This window comes from Peromyscus maniculatus, chromosome 12, assembly GCF_049852395.1.
Source record: "Peromyscus maniculatus bairdii isolate BWxNUB_F1_BW_parent chromosome 12, HU_Pman_BW_mat_3.1, whole genome shotgun sequence".
NCBI lineage: Eukaryota > Metazoa > Chordata > Mammalia > Rodentia > Cricetidae > Peromyscus > Peromyscus maniculatus.
Window position 1 is genome coordinate 28660355 of NC_134863.1, and position 17866 is coordinate 28678220.

The window sequence follows — 17866 nt, forward strand, 5'->3', positions numbered from 1 at the left end:
CACCTTCCTTCTCTCCACTTAAGCCACAATGGCCGGAGTCTCTCCCCTTCTTTCAACATGCCATGAGCCTGCTTGCCCCAGAGCACCTGAGCTCGCTTCTCTGTTTGCCTGGAGTGCCTTCTCTTGCCTAGATGATACCTTTAGATCCTTTGGCAAATGTCTCATCAGTAGGGAGGCCTTTATTTTCTCCCCAAACCAGGGCAGGTCCCTCTTTCCTGTTCCTGAACTTGACTTTCACAGCATTATCCAGGATGCCTTGCAGGGATAGAGTTCTGCACTTGTGTGTTTCCTGTTGCAATCTGCTAGACTTTTTAACTCCGCAGGGGGGCTTCTGCAGGCCATTTTATACCCAGCGCCTGGTCCGTGGTAGGCACTAAATAATAATTTGTAGAATGAATACACTTGTCCAGAATGTGTTAAAGCTGAAAAAAAAAATCACAGAAAGTACTCTGTCTATTGCAGGTGCTTTTACAATTCAGATGGGGATTTCCTGATCGGTAAGCTCCTGAGTGGGAAGATTGACTGATCCCTAGCCCCGAACTATGTTCCAGGTGTTGGTTGTTGTTGTTGTTGTTGTATTTTTCTTACCTGCATTTCCCATCTGCGTTATTAAATGAAGTATCATCTACAGAGTGAGGTCCAGATGCCACTGGTGGTCTGGAGAAGATTCCTAGCATACCTCAAAGTGTCTAATGTATGTTCTGGGCTTTCTGCCTGTGGCCGTCTCTCTCTGTTGGGCCTCTCTCATGTGGGAGATCTTGGCAGCTGAAATGAAGCTAATAACATCTGACTAACTTATTAGGAAAATTCTATTTGTTTTTAAACTCACCCAAGGAAAGCCCATTTGTCATCAATAACCACCATTCAGATAAAAATTTTAGGAGACCATCTAAAATGTAAGTCCCATCAGAGATTATTCTGGTCTTCCCATGCGTTTGGTGGTGTTAGAATCCGTATTCAGGCATGAACATTTTTGTGTAGTCAGTAGACATGCAAATGCCAGAATTCCCGCTGAAATGTCAGAAAAGAGTGATTTTTCTGTGCTATTTATATGACCCTTTTGGGTCAATTCACAAAAAAAGCATATATACAAGCTCCTCAAAGGGGTGGGGGTCGGGGAGAAGATTGAGATTTTTGAAGAACTTTCAAAATCTTCTAGACAGTAAAATAGTTAACTGACATTGTCAGAATATAACTTACCCCCGAGAGACACAATAAAGGTCTCCTCATTTGCAATAACAAACACGTACAGACCTTAAGCCGGCAGGTTCTCCGTTAACAGGGTTGCTCATCACCGCACTGGATTTTTTTCCCCCCATTTGCCAGTTCCCCAGAAAGGGAAGCTTCTCATTTACACAGAGTTTGGCAAGATGCTGCTGCAGCCCAACGAGATCTGCGTCATTCAGGTTGGTAATGAGCCCTCTCCCCACAGCCTCTCCCTAATTCGGGAGCAATCAGATGTTTCAGCTGCTGCTATTTCTAACACTAAAATGTCTCTGTCATGTCTGGGGACCAGAGAGGAATGTGAGTTCCACAGAAGACTTCAGAGTAAGCAGGCTTAGTGCCTGCATTGTTGAATATAGCACACAGTCACAAAGCAGAGAATGTTTTTCACTTCCTTTCCCTAAATGTTTGTAGTCTACTTAAGGCTGGGTCAAAGGTAGGAGATGATGGAGGTATTCAAAAAAATAGTTTTTTGGCTAATTGGAGGCTGCTGTTATTTCTGGGCCCAACGAGAGATTAATTATGGGTATGATTAGGAATTAGATTTTTCTTTGTAACCCATCTTTAATCTGCTCGCCTTTCACAGTTGTCTCAGTTAGGGTTTTATTGCTATGAGGACACCATGACTACTGGCAACTCTCACTAAGGAAACATTTAATTGGGATGGCTCATTTACAGTTTCAGAGGTTCAGTGCATGATCCATATGGCGAGGGGCATGGCGGGTGACAGGTAGCATGGTGGCGTGTAAACAGACATGGTGCTGGCTATAGCTTGACCAGAAGGCAATAAGAAGTCGACTGAGACACTGGGCGGTATCCTGAGCACAGGAAACCTCAAAGCCCGCCCCACAGTGACGCATGTCCTCCAACAAGGCCATACCCACTCCAACAAAGCCACACCTCCTAATAGTGCCATTCCCTATGAGATTATGGGGGCCAATTACGTTCAAACGACCACAACAATATGCCTGGAAACATGATCACATTACTTCTGCATATAACTACAAGTTATGATTTATTTAAGAGGGCACGCTTGTGTTTTTGTCCTCCAGAGAGGAATGCGATTCAGTGTCGATGTCTTCGAGGAGACCAGGGGCTACATCCTGGAGGTTTATGGTGTCCACTTTGAGTTACCTGACCTGGGACCCATTGGTAAACCTTCACTCTCGGCTTCACTTGAGATACATTGCCTTCCATCTCTTCCTTATTCTCACATTCCAACTTAACTTCCCTCTCCAGACAGCTTCCTTAGACCAAGTGCCTTCCTACAAAATCAGGATATAACAGAAAATGACCCAAACCAATCTACTCTGAATGTCTCTAAAATAACACAACAGAACAATGATGATAAAGGCACTTAGCAGGTTTCTGGTTAGATAGTATATGTTACAATGGACACAGAAGGGGGCCATAAGAATAGCTTTACCAAGAATGAGATCTGAGATTTGATTAAATTCTTCTGGGTTTTGTTTTCTGGGTTTTTGTTGTTGTTGTTGTTGTTGTTTTTGTTTTTTGTTTTTTAAATTGGGGTCTCTTATATCCCAGGCTGACCTCCAGCTCTCTATACAGATGAGAATGACCTTGAACTTCTTCTAACTCTACTGCCTCCTGAATGCTGGGATTATACGTGTTCACTACCATACCCAGCCCCACACAGTGCAGAGGACTGAACCCAGGGCTTCATGCATGCTAGGCAAGCACTTTACCAACTGAGCTACATTCCCCCAGCCCTGAGATTTGATTAATTTTTAATGGCATATTAAAGAGAAGAGGAAAGGGAACCGCTTAAGCAAATATATGCTAATGAGAATGAGCTTTGTGAATAATTGTTTTCTTAAGTCAATGAGCTGTGTGTCTCCAGCCATAAAAATGGCCTGGGTTCTATTCCCATGGAAAGATGGACTGGGCTGAGTGACACATGGCCTTTGAACATCACGTTCCTTATGAACACATTTCACAAAATCCCCACACTTAACAAGTGTATCACTTCATGCTATGAAGGGGCTATAAACAACCGTCCCTACAAGGGGTACCCTGTGAGATAGATTAAAACTCCCTCTCTCCCGGCCCCTGCTCTTCTAACAGCTGAAGGCAGGGCCTGCTGGAGAGATGCAAAGATCTGAGGAGCAATTGTTCTCAAGCCTCCTATGGAGAAAAAAAAAAGGGGCGGGGGGAATTGGCCTCTGGTTTCATCCTGGGCCATACCTCCCAGTTCTTTCCTTCCTCATCAACAGCTTTTCAGAGCAACAAGGACAGGCCAGCATGTGCCTTCTGGTCACTCCCCTGGGGATCCAAATATTCAGAGGAAGGTGGGAGGCAGCAGAGAGGCAGCTGGAGCCGTGGTGGGCCGTCTGTCATCCTGCCTGCCGCCCACTCTCCCCACTTTGGTCTAGCTTCCTGCTGCTGTACCGGCAGCAGAACCTCCAGGTTCCACGGAGCATGTACCCTCTGGAAAATATATATAATTTACTAACCAGCTGGGGCTTTTTTTTTTTTTAACCCCAGGAGCTGGAAATGATAAAACACTCCCCAGGCCTCTCCTCTCCAAGTTAAATTATGTTTTTGCACTTACGCTTTTTCATATTTTGTCGTTTGATTTATTTCCTTTCTCGGGAGGGCACACTCACTCCTGAACAAAGCTAAACAGGCAGGTCCTCAATTCTTCCTCTCTGAATGGCAGGCACGTATTTTTCAGGCTGGACAGCAGCTTTATAGGCCTGGCTTTTGAGCTCTATCTACAGGGCAAAGGCCCGCCCAGAACAATAGCTTACTGCCTTTTTATATGAGATCAGGGTCCAAGGGTGTGTCGGGGAGTCCCCAGGGCTTCCTGGGACAGAGACCCGCTGTTCTCCCAACTCTTCCCTTTCCTCCTCTCCAGTCTCTCCTCTCCGTTTTTCTCACCTGTGGTATATGATTAGTGATGAGGTAATGCATATAAAAAGCATCCGAGCCACATCACTTTTCAACTTTAGAAGACAATGCTACTCGTAAGGATTTTTGAAATTTTCTGTTTTTCAGCCAGATCTCTTGGATCTTTCTACAAATCTACCAGACTGAGATCCAACAGATTCTGTGCTGCTTGGGATTGAACCCAGGGCCTCATAGATGCTGGGCAGGCACTCAGCCATAGCCCTGGCTGGGAACCCAGTAAGGATTGTGGTGATGAAAGAAATCTGTGGATGACTCATGACACAGAAGAAAGCCTCCCCTTTGCTGGCATCTTTCCTTTGACTGCCGAAGTTTCTAAACGGGGTTCGGGGCACTGTGTTCTAGGAGCGAATGGCTTGGCCAATCCTCGTGATTTCTTGATCCCTGTTGCCTGGTATGAAGATCGTCAAGTGCCTGGTGGTTACACTGTGATTAATAAATACCAGGGCAAGCTGTTTGCTTCCAAACAGGTAAGGTAAGACTATCGGTAGCCAGAGAGTGGATGTGGAGTTGTAAGGCACCCGTTGAGTGCCCAGGTCAGCCTTAGGTACATTACCTTTGTCTTTATCACACCTCTAAGGTACCGCCCATTACATTCCTCGTCATGGAAACAGATCAGATAGCGATGATTAATTCGTCCGTGTCCCAGTAAGTGACGCTGTTTGACTGACTCAAGGTGGTGCTCTTTCTACTTATCTAGCAATGGAAATTTGGCAATAAACAGGTCTCTAAAAATGACGTGGGGCACACGACATATAGGCCACCTAATATGTCCTGAAAAAGAAGATGAGTCACCACAAAGATCAGCCAAGACTGATATTCCTCAGTGGCCACCTTATTTCAAATACAAGTGATTGATGGTTGATCCAAAACACAGAGAATTTAGTTAGTTAGTTTCAATTATATCAGAGGCCTAGTAAACTCAGAACATGAAATCACAGACAATAATATAAAATTAATTTTGAGAGCTGATAACAGTCTATCCTTTCTGTAAGAATGTCACATGAAAAAATAACATAATATATAACCTATGCTATAATAATACTATATGGCTTCTTGTTCATTTTTTTGAGACAAGATCTCATATAGCCCAGGTTGGCCTTGAACTTGCTTTGTAGCTGAGAGTGACCTTGAACTCCTGATTCTCCTGCTTCTACCTCCCAAGAGAGAACATTTCAGGTGTGCACCACCATGCCAGGCTATCACTTCGTATAATTACTTAACTTATTGAGTGCATAATGTTAGAACAGATTAATCATATAATGAAAGGTACCCAAGTAGCCCTTCTGTTATTATTGTTTGCTTTAATTTTTTTTATTTGTCTGACGTACTGTCTATATTTGCCTAGCATGTGTTATTTTCCTTGAGTAGCACCAAGGAGGCCATGCCAGCTAGCAGAGGCACATGAGTTTGCAACTTCAGCTTAAACCCTGGAGCAAATGTGTCAGCCTCACGTTCTCTGGGTCAGGATTTTTCATAAGTGGTTCAGGGACCATTTGTTTTAGAATCAGAAAGCCTTGTGTAAAATGCTCACACCTACATGAATACTCTCAGTGGGCAATGAAATTATTATTATATTATTATTACTATTTTATATACAATTGATAGAGAAGCTCTGTTCTGGCAGTAGCCAGCAGCTGCTGTAGAAAGCTTTCTGCTTCCCAGGGGGCCCTTGTAATGGTCCCACTGGTCCATTCTCCTCTGCCATGGTCTATGCCCTGGGAGGCTGGCATTTATCCACAAAGTAGCCTGGGCTCCTTAGTCTATTATGGGTTGTTTGAGTCAACTGGAAGGGACTTGATGACAGGAGGGAGAAGAGCTGGGCATTTTTTCCACTGCTTCCTGCCTATTTAAGACATAAATGAGCCTGATCTAACTACTGTTGGGTGGCCTCAGTGTGGGAAGTCAGTTCATTGCAACTTGTAAAAGCTGTTGTTCACACGTCTTCCCACCCTGGTGCTCAGCAGTGTCACATTGGGACTCAAAACCAGATCTCAGTACATAACTAAAAGCACTAAATGTGTGTTTTTTTTTTTAATTTTAACCAGAAAAAAATATTATTATTGGTGGGGGAGATAAAATATCATAGTGAGAGTATTCATACCACAGACATTAGCAAATACTATAAATCAGAGCTTTATTTCCCCCAGAGAACTAACTAAAAATATTTACAAATCTACTCTTCTTTAAAGCAATAAATCTACAGGAGTCCGTTTAAGAAGTATTAGGGAAATTTATTAAGGTAAATTGAGGAAATACACTCACGAATACAGAACGGAGTAGACAGCTGAGGTCGTCCTCTGATCTGACCCTAAGCGAATCCACCTTTCCACCTGGCAGGCAGGAGCAGTGAGAAGGGGCATGTGACCCTTCTCCCTCTCCTTCTAAGAGGTCACTTACAATGGCAGGAAGCACAGCCTCCTTCAGGCCCTATAGCCCAGGTCATGGGCGGAGCAAATACCACTACACTTCTTCATGGTTCTAGATCTTTTTTTTTTTTTAAAGATTTATTTATTTATTATGTATACAGTGTCCTGTCTGCACACACCCCTGCGGGCCAGAAGAGGGCACCAGATCTCACTACAGATGGTTGTGAGCCACCATGTGGTTGCTGGGAATTGAATTCAGGACCTTCGGAAGAACAAGCAGTGAGTGCTCTTAACCTCTGAGCCATCTCTCCAGCCCCATGGTTCTAGATCTTGCTGACATCCTATAACAGTATTTTCCCCCTTTATTCCTCATGCCCGGGAATGTCAATGCCTTCCCACTGTTGTAAGGCTCAGATACCTCAACACTCTAATCATTCCACTTAGCCTTAACCATGCCTTTGTGAGTAGCTTTTCCCTAAAGCTTTTTTTCCTTTGTTCTTGAGAATATTATAATATCATAAACACAATGATATATGATCATATTCATCCCCATTTTGCCCTTTTCCTGTCTCCATATCCCCTTCAACACATCCTACTCCCAACTTCACATCTTTTAATTTTTTTTTATTGTTTATACCCCTCTAATTACAGTTAGTGCTGTCTATATGTGCATGGATGTAGGGCCATCCTCAGGAACATGGGACTCTCCTAACAGTGGCATGTCTTCAGTGCCTAGAGGCCTGGTGATCATTTTTGCCATCTCTACCAGAGTTTTGGCTAGCTCACTCTTATGCATATCACGTGCTGGTGACTTCAGCTGCTCTAAGTTCATTAGTTTGATAACCATGTCATGTCTAGAAGACAGTATTTCACTACATTCCTTCTCATCTTCCAGCTCATATTCTTTCTGCCTCTTCGTCTTTCAAGAAGGTCCTTAAGCCTTGGGCTGGCTGGGTAGGTGCTGGCAGAGATATCCCATTTAGGGCTGAGCACTCAAATCTCTTATTCCTCAGCACTGTGACCATCCATCCATCCTGAACTTTAGAATATTCTTCCTCGGATCCTCCTTGACTAGATGCACGATACCCATGAGGAAGATCCTAATACTGTAGCACAAAAGTGATCTCCTACCCGAGACAACATAGGGAACAGTGTTAATGTCATTCTGAAATCTCAAACACTTAGGCTGGATCTCTTCAAGGTGTCTTCTTCCACGAACTCAACAGCAGATACTGTGACTATGAGAAGTTCCTTCAGGAGAAATATCACAGCAGGCGCCTGCTGCACCAGGAAGCAGAGGGAAGCCCAGATTGTTGGAGAACTGCTGGCATCCACAGATTCCTGCAGCTATGTTAAAAACTGAAAAAGCATGGCTTGATGAGTGTGCTAGGCTTCTGCTGTCTGTGTGATGAGACTGACAGCTGCAGCTTATGAACTGGAAAAGGGGCTAGTGACAAAGTGAGGACCTAGGAGAGGGCCGGTGAAGCAGCCACGGCATGATTATGAGCTATGATGCTCCCAAAGGATGGTCTCATTAAATTTAGAACAGCATCAAATAAAAAGAGTTATGTCGGTAAGGATTGTAAGTCTGCAGCTACAGACACATTACGTTCTAAGACCATGCTTTCCTGGTTTCTGCAATTAGGATGTCTCCCCGTTCAATGTTGTGGCCTGGCATGGAAATTATACACCCTACAAGTACAACCTGGAGAACTTCATGGTCATCAATGCAGTGGCCTTTGACCATGCGGTAAGTCTGGACCATGCAGGGACCCTGGGGATGGGACAACCCTTGAATGGTTGGGATCCAGAGTATACCCGGGGTGTTCACAGATCTAAAGTTTTCAAGGTCATCCTTGCAAAGCCTCAACAGGATCATTGGTCCTTTGGTGAAGGAATCCATTCCATGACAAACAAGGAAGCCAAGAAACACTCATCCTAATTTACTTTTCTTCGGTATAACCACAACTCTTGTGGATGGGAAAAGGTGATCCTGCTAATGATAATAATGAAGTCAGGAGGAAAGGTCATTTACAGACCCGGCCACCTTGTAAACCTGGGGCATGGACTCTGCTGGCCACCTTGTAAACCTGGGGCATGGACTCTGCTTGCTCTGGCTGCCTACCCACTCACCAGCCTGTGCTTCTGGCTGTGAAGAGCAAGGCAGGACTCTCCTAAGGTTGCTCAAAGCTTGAATACTTGGATTTTTTTTTTAAAGCCTAGTGTTTGAATTCAGTCATATTTTTCAGTCAATTAAGGGGGCCACGGATAGGTCCCTGGTCTACCGTACAGGCTCCCGAGAGCCCATATGCTCGATACAGTGCTAGTTCTGAGACCCTGAGGGGAAGCTCATTTTGCAGTGTACTTCATAATAGATTAACTTTACCCACAAGCTGAGGGATAATTGGGGCAGAAGCCAGAAAGTCAGAGATAGAAGGATTACTCTGAGCCAATTCAGTTTATCTCTGGGGGGCCCAAACTACCTTTCTGAACAACAGTGGATCTTAATAAAAACCAAAGGGGAGAAAGAAAATCAAGATTCCAAGCCCAAGGCATCACGGAGAAGCACCCGAGACCTTGCTAACGCTCTGTTTGAGCCTTCTCACCTTGTCTTTCTTTTAATAGTTTCCGACCATTTCCCATGACAGAGGGCAGAAAAAACGGTAACTCTTCCAGCAAGAAATGTTGGGTTGATTTTTTTTTTTCTTTGTTCGTGGTTTTGGGTTTTGTCTTCCATTTGAATTTACAGAGGTTCAGTCTCCTCTGTACTGCTGTGGTGGTTATCTCCCCTAAATTCAGATCTGGTCATCCCATCCATCGCTGCTTTAGAAAATCTTTGCAGGCTCCCCGTGGCTTAGGATTAAGTCTGGGCTCTGAAGCATGGCATTTGATACTCCTCACCATCTGGCCCTGGGCTCCTTTCTCTAGTACCACATCTCACCCCTCCTTCGTCCTTCACGGAACCCCTGGCTTTGACCTTCCCCCTGCTTTACAAAATTTCAATGTACCTTGATATCTTTTCTATTTTCCCTGACAAAAATCCCCCCTCTTCCTCTTTTCTCTTCCACCCCACCCCACCCCACCCCGCTTCCTTTCTTTTGTTCACTTTTAAAGATTTAGCTCAAGTCACAGGTCTTTGAAGCTTTCCCTGATCCTGTCACAGGAGATGAGGATGGGTGGCGGCCAGGAGAGGGTTGACTGTCACCCAGAATGCGCTATATAAATGCGTGAAACTGTCAAAGAACAAATTCAACAAAGAGTTATTTTGAAAAAGACATAGCTACATTCTCTTTTCCCCAATTCAAGTTAAAGGAATAGAGAACAGATTCCCCAATCTTTGAGTCACCAGATGTCAGCGCTGCAGTCTGAAAGTGAACACGGGCATCAATTACATTGAACCTTGGTCTTTCCATCTCGGAGTCTAAACTTCTTGGAAAAAGTGTAATCTCGCCCTTCTGAGAGTCCATCAAGAGTCCGAATTCATTCATTTTAACCAGTTCTCAGATTTTTCCTGCCCAGGGACACCATCCGGAACCTCTGATGCCCCGCCTCCCCAAGAAGCATACCTAGCTCTGCACCAGGATGTGGGTGCTGCTGCTCTGTGGGTTTCTCAACATTCTCCCAGCACCACCAAGCTCCCCACCCCTCAGCCTGGGGTGGAAGTCGGGTGCTCTGGCTCTCAGAGCTGTAGGGTAACAGGGAGCCCCTAACATAGACCCAGCAGGCTGAAAATGTCCTCTTATCTGGCATGAATGCATTTTGCTTCAATCACAGCAAGAGGACAGTCACATGAGTGATTACTGCCCCTCAATCAGAGCCCAAATAGTTAAGCCTGCCGTGGGTCAGTTAATCAGAAACTGTCACTTGAAAAATCAGAAAACTGCCACATGTGCAGGTGACATGCTGTCGTTGTCCAGTCACCTCCCAGGCGTCTGTCTCACCTTCGGTGTCCCCTTGTGTATTCACAGGATCCTTCCATTTTCACAGTGCTGACTGCCAAGTCTACCCGACCTGGAGTGGCCATAGCGGACTTTGTAATTTTCCCACCTCGGTGGGGGGTGGCCGATAAAACCTTCAGGCCTCCGTATTACCACCGTAAGTCTCGGTTTTACCAGAATACCTCGGGAAAGCAGAAACAGCAGCGAGGCACTGGCGACAATGGCCAGGTTGTTCTTGGATCCCCTGCCTGCTGGGCCTTGAGTTTAGAGTCCGGCCTCTCTGGCTGCTGTTGGGCTCTAAGAGGCTCCAACCCTCCCGATATCTGCAGGGAGTCATGGACTAACCTGGCTCTGGTGTCTCTGGGCCGGAAGAGAGACAGAAATGTTGGGAAGAGTGAAGCAAGAAGTGCATTTCAGATCTTTTTTTTTTTGGTTTTTCAAGACAGGGTTTCTCTGTGTAGCTTTGGTGCCTGTCCTGGATCTCGCTCTGTAGCCCAGGCTGGCCTTGAACTCATAGAGATCCACCTGCCTCTGCCTCCCGAGTGCTGGGATTAAAAGTGTGCACCACCACCGCCCGGCTCATTTCAGATTTTTTTAAAGGTGGGGAAGAGTGGTGATTTTAAGTTTGTTTGGGGAAACCACTTAAATCTGGTCTCAAGAACAAGTAAAATGTTCCTTCTTTAATTATTTCCGCAAGACAACGCAGATAACAATCTAAACTGGGAGATAAACTATTCTGGAGGGTGGGGATGTTGTCAAGTTTATTCTTTGACAGTGTCATAGTTGCCCTCACCCCTACCCTTTCCCATCTCCCCCATCCCCTGTACCCCCCCCCCATCGCTATTCATCTCTTTCCCACATCCCTTTCTTTTTGTTTAGTTGGTGTCCTTCTGAGTCTGACTAAGACTTTCTCTCTGACCTTCTACTCACCGGAGCCTGGCGGGTATACCAATTGGTACAAAACTAAGGACAATGGCCGGCCATCATGGAGTTGGTCCCTTTCCTTGCACCCTCCATGAGTGGCCTATAGCTCAGCAGTGAGGGGAAAGTTCCCATCAGCCCCTCCTCGATCCGTGACTGACCGCTGAGAGGCCCTGCCATGGGCAGGCCCTGCACAAGTCACTGAAGCTGCCATGAGCTCATACCCAGCTTGGCTGTGTTGTATGCAGAGAAGGGTGCTTGCTGCTCTTCTTCCTATCTTCCGGCTTTTATGGTATCTCATTCTGGCTTTGCACCACATCCCCCGAGCCTTAGAAGGGATAGTATAAAAACTCGTTTAGGCCTGAGTTCCCCATTTTCCACATATTTTCAGCATCTTGAGCAGCCATGAGACTCACCAATGTCTACTGCAAGTAGAAGCTTCTTTGAGTGAGGTTGAGAGTAGCTTCTGCCTAAGAAATGAGCATGGCTGTTTAGAAGGAAATTTGACATTGTGGCTATGCAGTTAAATATCAGTAGTAAGTGTCCTTGTAGGGTCTACGACCTCCCAAGGCTGGGGCTTTGACCAGGCTTTCAGAACCAAGCAAAGGAGCCCTTCTGTGGCCCAGGCCTCAGATCGAGAGAGCAGTTGGTTACCCCCATGGTAGTCATACCACTGCTGCACACAGAGGCACACCTCACTGGCAGGTTGATGTTATAGACAGGTAGGATCGGTAGAATTCACTGATGGGTCAAGGCCACTTGATAGCTTTTTCTCCTCCAAGCCACCAGCACAGCTCAGAAGGCGATTCAAACAAACCCAGTTTTGTTTTATCTGTATTATTAAGGCTGATGACTAACGATGGTTGGCAAGTTTCTTAGGCTCTATTGTAAGTTTTTTGAAAGTATTAACTTATTTGGGTTATAACAGCAGCAGGAGACAGAGAATATCAATTACCTCCCTTTCTGTTTCCCAGGAGCTGAGATTGACACAGGGGAGTGAGCAATTCTCAAGGTTTCACAGTTAGTTGAGTGGCGGGGTCAGGATTTAATTGCGGATTGTCTGATGCCAAAGCAGACACATGTGACTGCTAATTGATGCAGCTAGTGCTGTGGCCTGTACATAATACACATCTAGAAATATTTATTCAGTCGGTGGATACATTACCAAGAATGAATAAGTACGCCACAGCTGTGTTTAATGAGGTTGACATTTTTAATTGTGCAAATTAAACAAGGTCAAGGTACAATTCTGCTTCCAGGAGAATTTTACATTTTTTTTGAACATAGAGTTCTGGAACGGCTCTAACATGCATTTTTTCAGCTGGAACATTCTAGACAACAAGTTACTTTCCATAGTTAACTACAGGACCTTCTGTTTATATGAGTTCCTCTCTGTAACAGTTCCCAGGTACCAGAGCTCAATGGTGTACAGCTGTGCTGAATGGGCCATTTAAGCATTTGGGAGGGTGGGGAAGTAAGGCTGTCAGGATAAAAGAAGGCCCCCTCACAGCCCGATGACAGCCAGCGTGCCCCTTCAAGGTCACCATCAAGAGTACCCTCTCTCTTTTAAGTTTATTCTCAAACTTCCCTCTCCCCGAGTTTACATTCGCTGCCTTTAAAGTAGGAACTCAGAGGCTGCCCTCTGAACTGGGAAGCCAGAGGCTTCCGACCTAGAGGTCTGCAGACTTTTCTGTTGAGAGCAGTGGGGGGGGGGGGGGGGGGCTTCTCTCCCCTCCTAGCAGCTACAACGGTGCTGCTGTTCTTCGGCTCCCAATCCTTAATCTCCCTTTGTGTTGCAGACTGCCGGCCTTGTGAAATGCCTCCTATGGTGTTTTTGATGACTTGTCCCCAAATACCATCTCATAAAGATATGGTGCCCCGAGTCTGTCTGGAGAAAAAAAAAAAACCCATAGAACCCGAAGTTAGAAATTAGTTTTATCAGAGATATAAAAATATTGCTTCAGCAATACTCCAAATCTTTGTTACTTTGATGTGACTTTAAGGGGAACTGGGGAATTATTTCTATAGAAATATTGCCTCTAGTCATTTTAATGCACCTTAGTCAACTAGATCCAGCTTTAATCAGAAAGGCAAGGTCTACCCTCCCACTGTCCTTTGAAATATCAAAAGTGATGTAGAATATCTTCACCAAACTCATTGCTAACTAAATTCACATTCAGATCAAAACCAAATCCTGTCTTGCTCTCTTCTGGAAATTGAGCCGTGAAGGTGACCCTGGCGACACGTAGTGCAGCCAGGAGTGTGACTGCAGACTGAAGCTGTGTGCGGAACTGTTCTTAGCATACCATTTCTGAGGACTTCCATTCGCTTTTCCTTTATCTGCTTCATGAGGTGCATGTGGGGCTATGATCTGGGCCTCACTTTCTCGGTAGGGGCTGGAGCAGTGTGCTGTGTGGGAGGCAGGAGATGGGCAGCTGTGCAGGTGATTACCGAAGGATTATGGTACCTGCTTTTATTTCACACAGAAGGAAGAAGGGCATGGTGCTGGCCTGTCAAGTGTTAGACTTCATGGGCTGCCACCTCAGTGTTACATGCTCTGCACTCTCCATCTGCCCACAGGACAGGCAAGGAGCAGCTTTAAGCAGGCCAATTCTTACTCCTCGGTGTAGCCCAGTAGTTAGAATAGTATCTAATGATTCATTTTCAACGTGGATGGACAGGCAAGCTAGTGGAGTGGGAAACAGGCAGATGAGTGGATAGACAGAGTTGGAAAGGTATTTGCATTCACCCAGGGGTCAGATTTCTTTAACTCTCACCCTTAGGTTTTTGCCATGTTGATAAAGAGTCTCAGTTCCACAGAAATAAAACACCAAAAGAATGGAAGCATGGCAGGCTTTGTTTGTCAAATTCCGTGTGACTCTTGAAGGTGATGTAAAATTGTCCATTTAGTTATTAAAAAAAAATAACCAAACACCTAGAGCTATTCAATTACGTGATAGGTTGCTCCGTGGAGCCGTCCATTCCTTGAAGGCACGGAGCAGATCCTGGGAGTAATCCATAAGGAATGAGCTAGAAAAGTCTTCTGTCTGGAGTAGAAAGGATCATTTCCAATGTTCAGATTTCAGGTTCCAGGAGAACAGAAGAATAAGATTCTCTCCTATTCAGATTCAGTTATCTGTTATGATAAATCACTGTTTTACAGAGACCGACCATGTGGCTCATAGATTATCACTTGATAATAGACTGTAAGTCTGGAGCTTATCTTGTAGCATTACCTTCACACACACACACACACACACACACACACACACACACACACACACTCACTCACAAACCCCACTTTACTTTCCAGACTGGGAACCAGAAATGTGGTGAAACCATGTGCTGTTGTGGAATTATTTGGTGAATTTGGAATATGAGGCATGAACTCCTAGAAGAAGTACTGTTTTTTTATGGGTCACGCCTTGGATAATAAAAATAATACTGCTTAAACCTTCCCAGGGAACTGCATGAGTGAATTCATGGGACTCATCAAAGGTAATTATGAGGCAAAGCAAGATGGATTCCTGCCAGGGGGAGGCAGCCTGCACAGTATCATGACCCCTCACGGCCCGGATGCAGACTGCTTTGAGAAGGCCAGCAAGGCCAAACTGGCACCTGAGAGAATTGCTGACGGCACCATGGTAAGCAAGCTAATGCTTCAGGGCCTGCCTCTGGGCTCTGAAACATCTATAGAGAAAAGCAGCTCTGTTGTACTTCTCCAAAGTCACAGAAGTGGAGGGAGGATTGTTTTGTGTCTGTATGTGCGTGTTACAAGTATGAATCAGCTGTGTGGATATACTAAACTTCTGGTGTGATAGTGTAGAGTTTGAACCGGGAGTCAGACCAGTTCAAATCCTCTTAATTCCTATGCAACCTCTCCATGCTTTATTTCCCATTCTGTAGAATGGATATACTGTCCAACCCAGAGGACATCTGTGAGTTATAATGCCTTATGGAGCGTCCAATCACTTCAAATACAAGGAAACAGTATTAATTCTCTTTGAAGGCTCTTGCTGGATCTAAATGCAGCCCTGTGTGCATGCTCTGTCTCAGAGTATTCTATATGGATAATAATCCTGAGGACCACAGTAGCAGAGGAGACAGATGCCACCTTCAGCCAGTTCCAAAAGCAAAGGAGGGTCCAGCAGCCTTTGCCTCTCGACAGTCAGGACTTGTGAGCAGCACATCTCAGCTGCTTTTTTCATTTTCTTTGTTCTCCTTTGGCATGGGATGAAGCAGATGGGATTTAAAGCCTGCTTTGTATTCCTCTTGTGTCAGGCTGTAAACACCGAGGCGGAACATGATTGCGGCTGGCTGCGGTCCTTGACTTTATTTTATTATTTTATTTATTATTTTTTTGCATTCTTGGAAATAGACTTAATGGACCACAAGAAATAATTTTATGCTAAACCATATGCAAACTTGCTCCATATTTTAAAACAAATGCCTTCAGTGCTACATAGTTTAAGACCCATAACACAGACCTGCTTGACTAAAAAAGTATGGCTTGTAAACTCCCTAGCATTAACTGTTCACCTGTCCAGTGGGATTTGCTTTTAGGCCCAAGTCCAAAGCCAGAGCTTCTTTTATGGAGGAAGGGACATAGAGTTCTTCCCATCTTCTTAGCCTAGGCCCCCTTAACCCTTTCAAGAGCCTCCTGAGAGTGTCTGTAGGAACCTACATCTTGGTGAGACACAGTTTGATGATCTCAGTTAGGCTATTGCCTCTGACAGCCCTTGAAAGTGCACAATCCACCTTAGAGTTGTTCGTCAACCACCCTTGGGCCTCCAAATGGGCTTTTGAAAGCCATACTACCAACATCAGTGTTCTACAATACTGAGGTGCAGGGCTGTTTTTATGTGCAGTAAGAATTTGAGCAATGTCTGAGACCTGGATTGCTAGGGAGATGAAGCTGACTTGGGAAGGAGGTTAGAATGATAAAGGACTGGGTTTCTGGAGGCCCAGGGTATCTGAAAGGCTCCCTCCAGAGGTACTCGCATACATGTGTGCATACTCACACACAGAGATACACACATATACATAAATAGAAACTTGACCTCGGCCTAACTTCATGTCTCCTTTACCATTCCCCATTATATAATGTAGACACAGATCAATCTGTCATATCCCAGTGGGAAGTGGTTTATATGATTCTTCACAGCTCAGCCTGACAGCGAAGCTCCCAAGAAGTCAGCAGAAGACAACAATAATAAAGGCTGTAACATTTACCCTCATGTGTGACTAGGGCTTTATACCTTTGTATCTCATCCAAAACTCTGCCTCGAAGGCTGTCACAGAAGTCAGGCAAAGACACACTTCTCCACTGACACAGACAAGAAGAAATTAATGTATGTGAGACCCCACACATTAATGCAGCTGTTCTGAGAGGTGTCACAAAAGAATAATATAATTTTCCTTTGGCCTGTCTAGAGTATTTTTTAATTTCCTAATGAGAACAAAAAGAATGGAAAGGTTTGGGTTGTTTGTTATTATTTTACAAAAGACACTATAGATAGGAAAAATCAACCACTGATAAAAAGCTGAAATGTCTAATATATACAGAATATTTTCCGGCTTCTTTCTACTGTGACCAGAAACATCCAGAACTCAGTGGGGTTTGCAGCATCAGTCCCTTTATGGATCATTTCCTTTCCCTTCTTCCTTTTCCTTTTTCTGAGCTGAACTCTTGGTCAGGATCCTGAAGAAACAGGCGTAGACCCCAGTTCTGCCATCACTTACCCATCTTAGACAAACCATCTCCCAGCTCTGAGCTTTGTTTCTTCCTTTGTGAAATAAGAGTATGCTCTACATACAAGGACATCACCACAAGTGATGCTCCCTGAGAAGACCCCGGGATACTCCCATGTCTGCCCTTGGAAATAAAAACTTTGCCTCCAGAATGCTATGAGCAATTCTAGTCTCATACTCAAGGCCCTAAGTAGATAGAAACCTCGTATACAGCTTCAATTTGGTAACCCAGATCCAGAACCCAGGGCTTGTGTTTCCTCTCCTCATCATGGCAGTATGTATAACTATTAGTCCAATGTTTGGTCTACCCATACCTTCTCTATGCATCTAATTAAACACGCTTTATCGTCGCCTGACCTCTCCTTTCTCCTCTTTGTCTTATTTCCTGTAGGCATTCATGTTTGAATCTTCCTTGAGTTTGGCAGTCACCAAGTGGGGACTCAAGACCTGTAGATGCTTGGATGAGAACTACTACAAATGCTGGGAGCCCCTCAAGAGCCACTTCACCCCCAATTCCAGGAACCCCACGGAACCTAAGTGAGACTGAAGCCTGCTCCTGTAATTGAGAATAGATTTGCATGGTTTCCTTGAGAACCTCACACCCTCTGGGGATATGGGGACAGGGATTAAAATGAGAGCTCACTTTTCATAGTCAAGTAACCCAGAGTGTTCGTGGAAATGCATTCGGAAATGTCTATGGCTTTCTCATTACTAAATAAATATGTGTTCTGTGGA

General features: G+C 44.8%; 1 protein-coding gene across 2 annotated transcripts in view; it reads left to right on the forward strand.

The window, feature by feature from the left end:
• Positions 1 to 17866, forward strand: part of Hgd (homogentisate 1,2-dioxygenase) — a 50857-nt gene extending 32991 nt beyond the window's left edge. For both annotated transcript variants that reach the window (XM_006975727.4, XM_076548843.1), the window contains 8 exons: positions 463 to 497; positions 1327 to 1406; positions 2277 to 2376; positions 4498 to 4622; positions 8167 to 8271; positions 10490 to 10616; positions 14843 to 15024; positions 17523 to 17866. In XM_006975727.4, coding sequence (XP_006975789.1) covers positions 463 to 497; positions 1327 to 1406; positions 2277 to 2376; positions 4498 to 4622; positions 8167 to 8271; positions 10490 to 10616; positions 14843 to 15024; positions 17523 to 17672 — 904 coding nt within the window. In that variant the 3' untranslated portion in view covers positions 17673 to 17866. The remainder of the gene's footprint in view (positions 1 to 462; positions 498 to 1326; positions 1407 to 2276; positions 2377 to 4497; positions 4623 to 8166; positions 8272 to 10489; positions 10617 to 14842; positions 15025 to 17522) is intronic.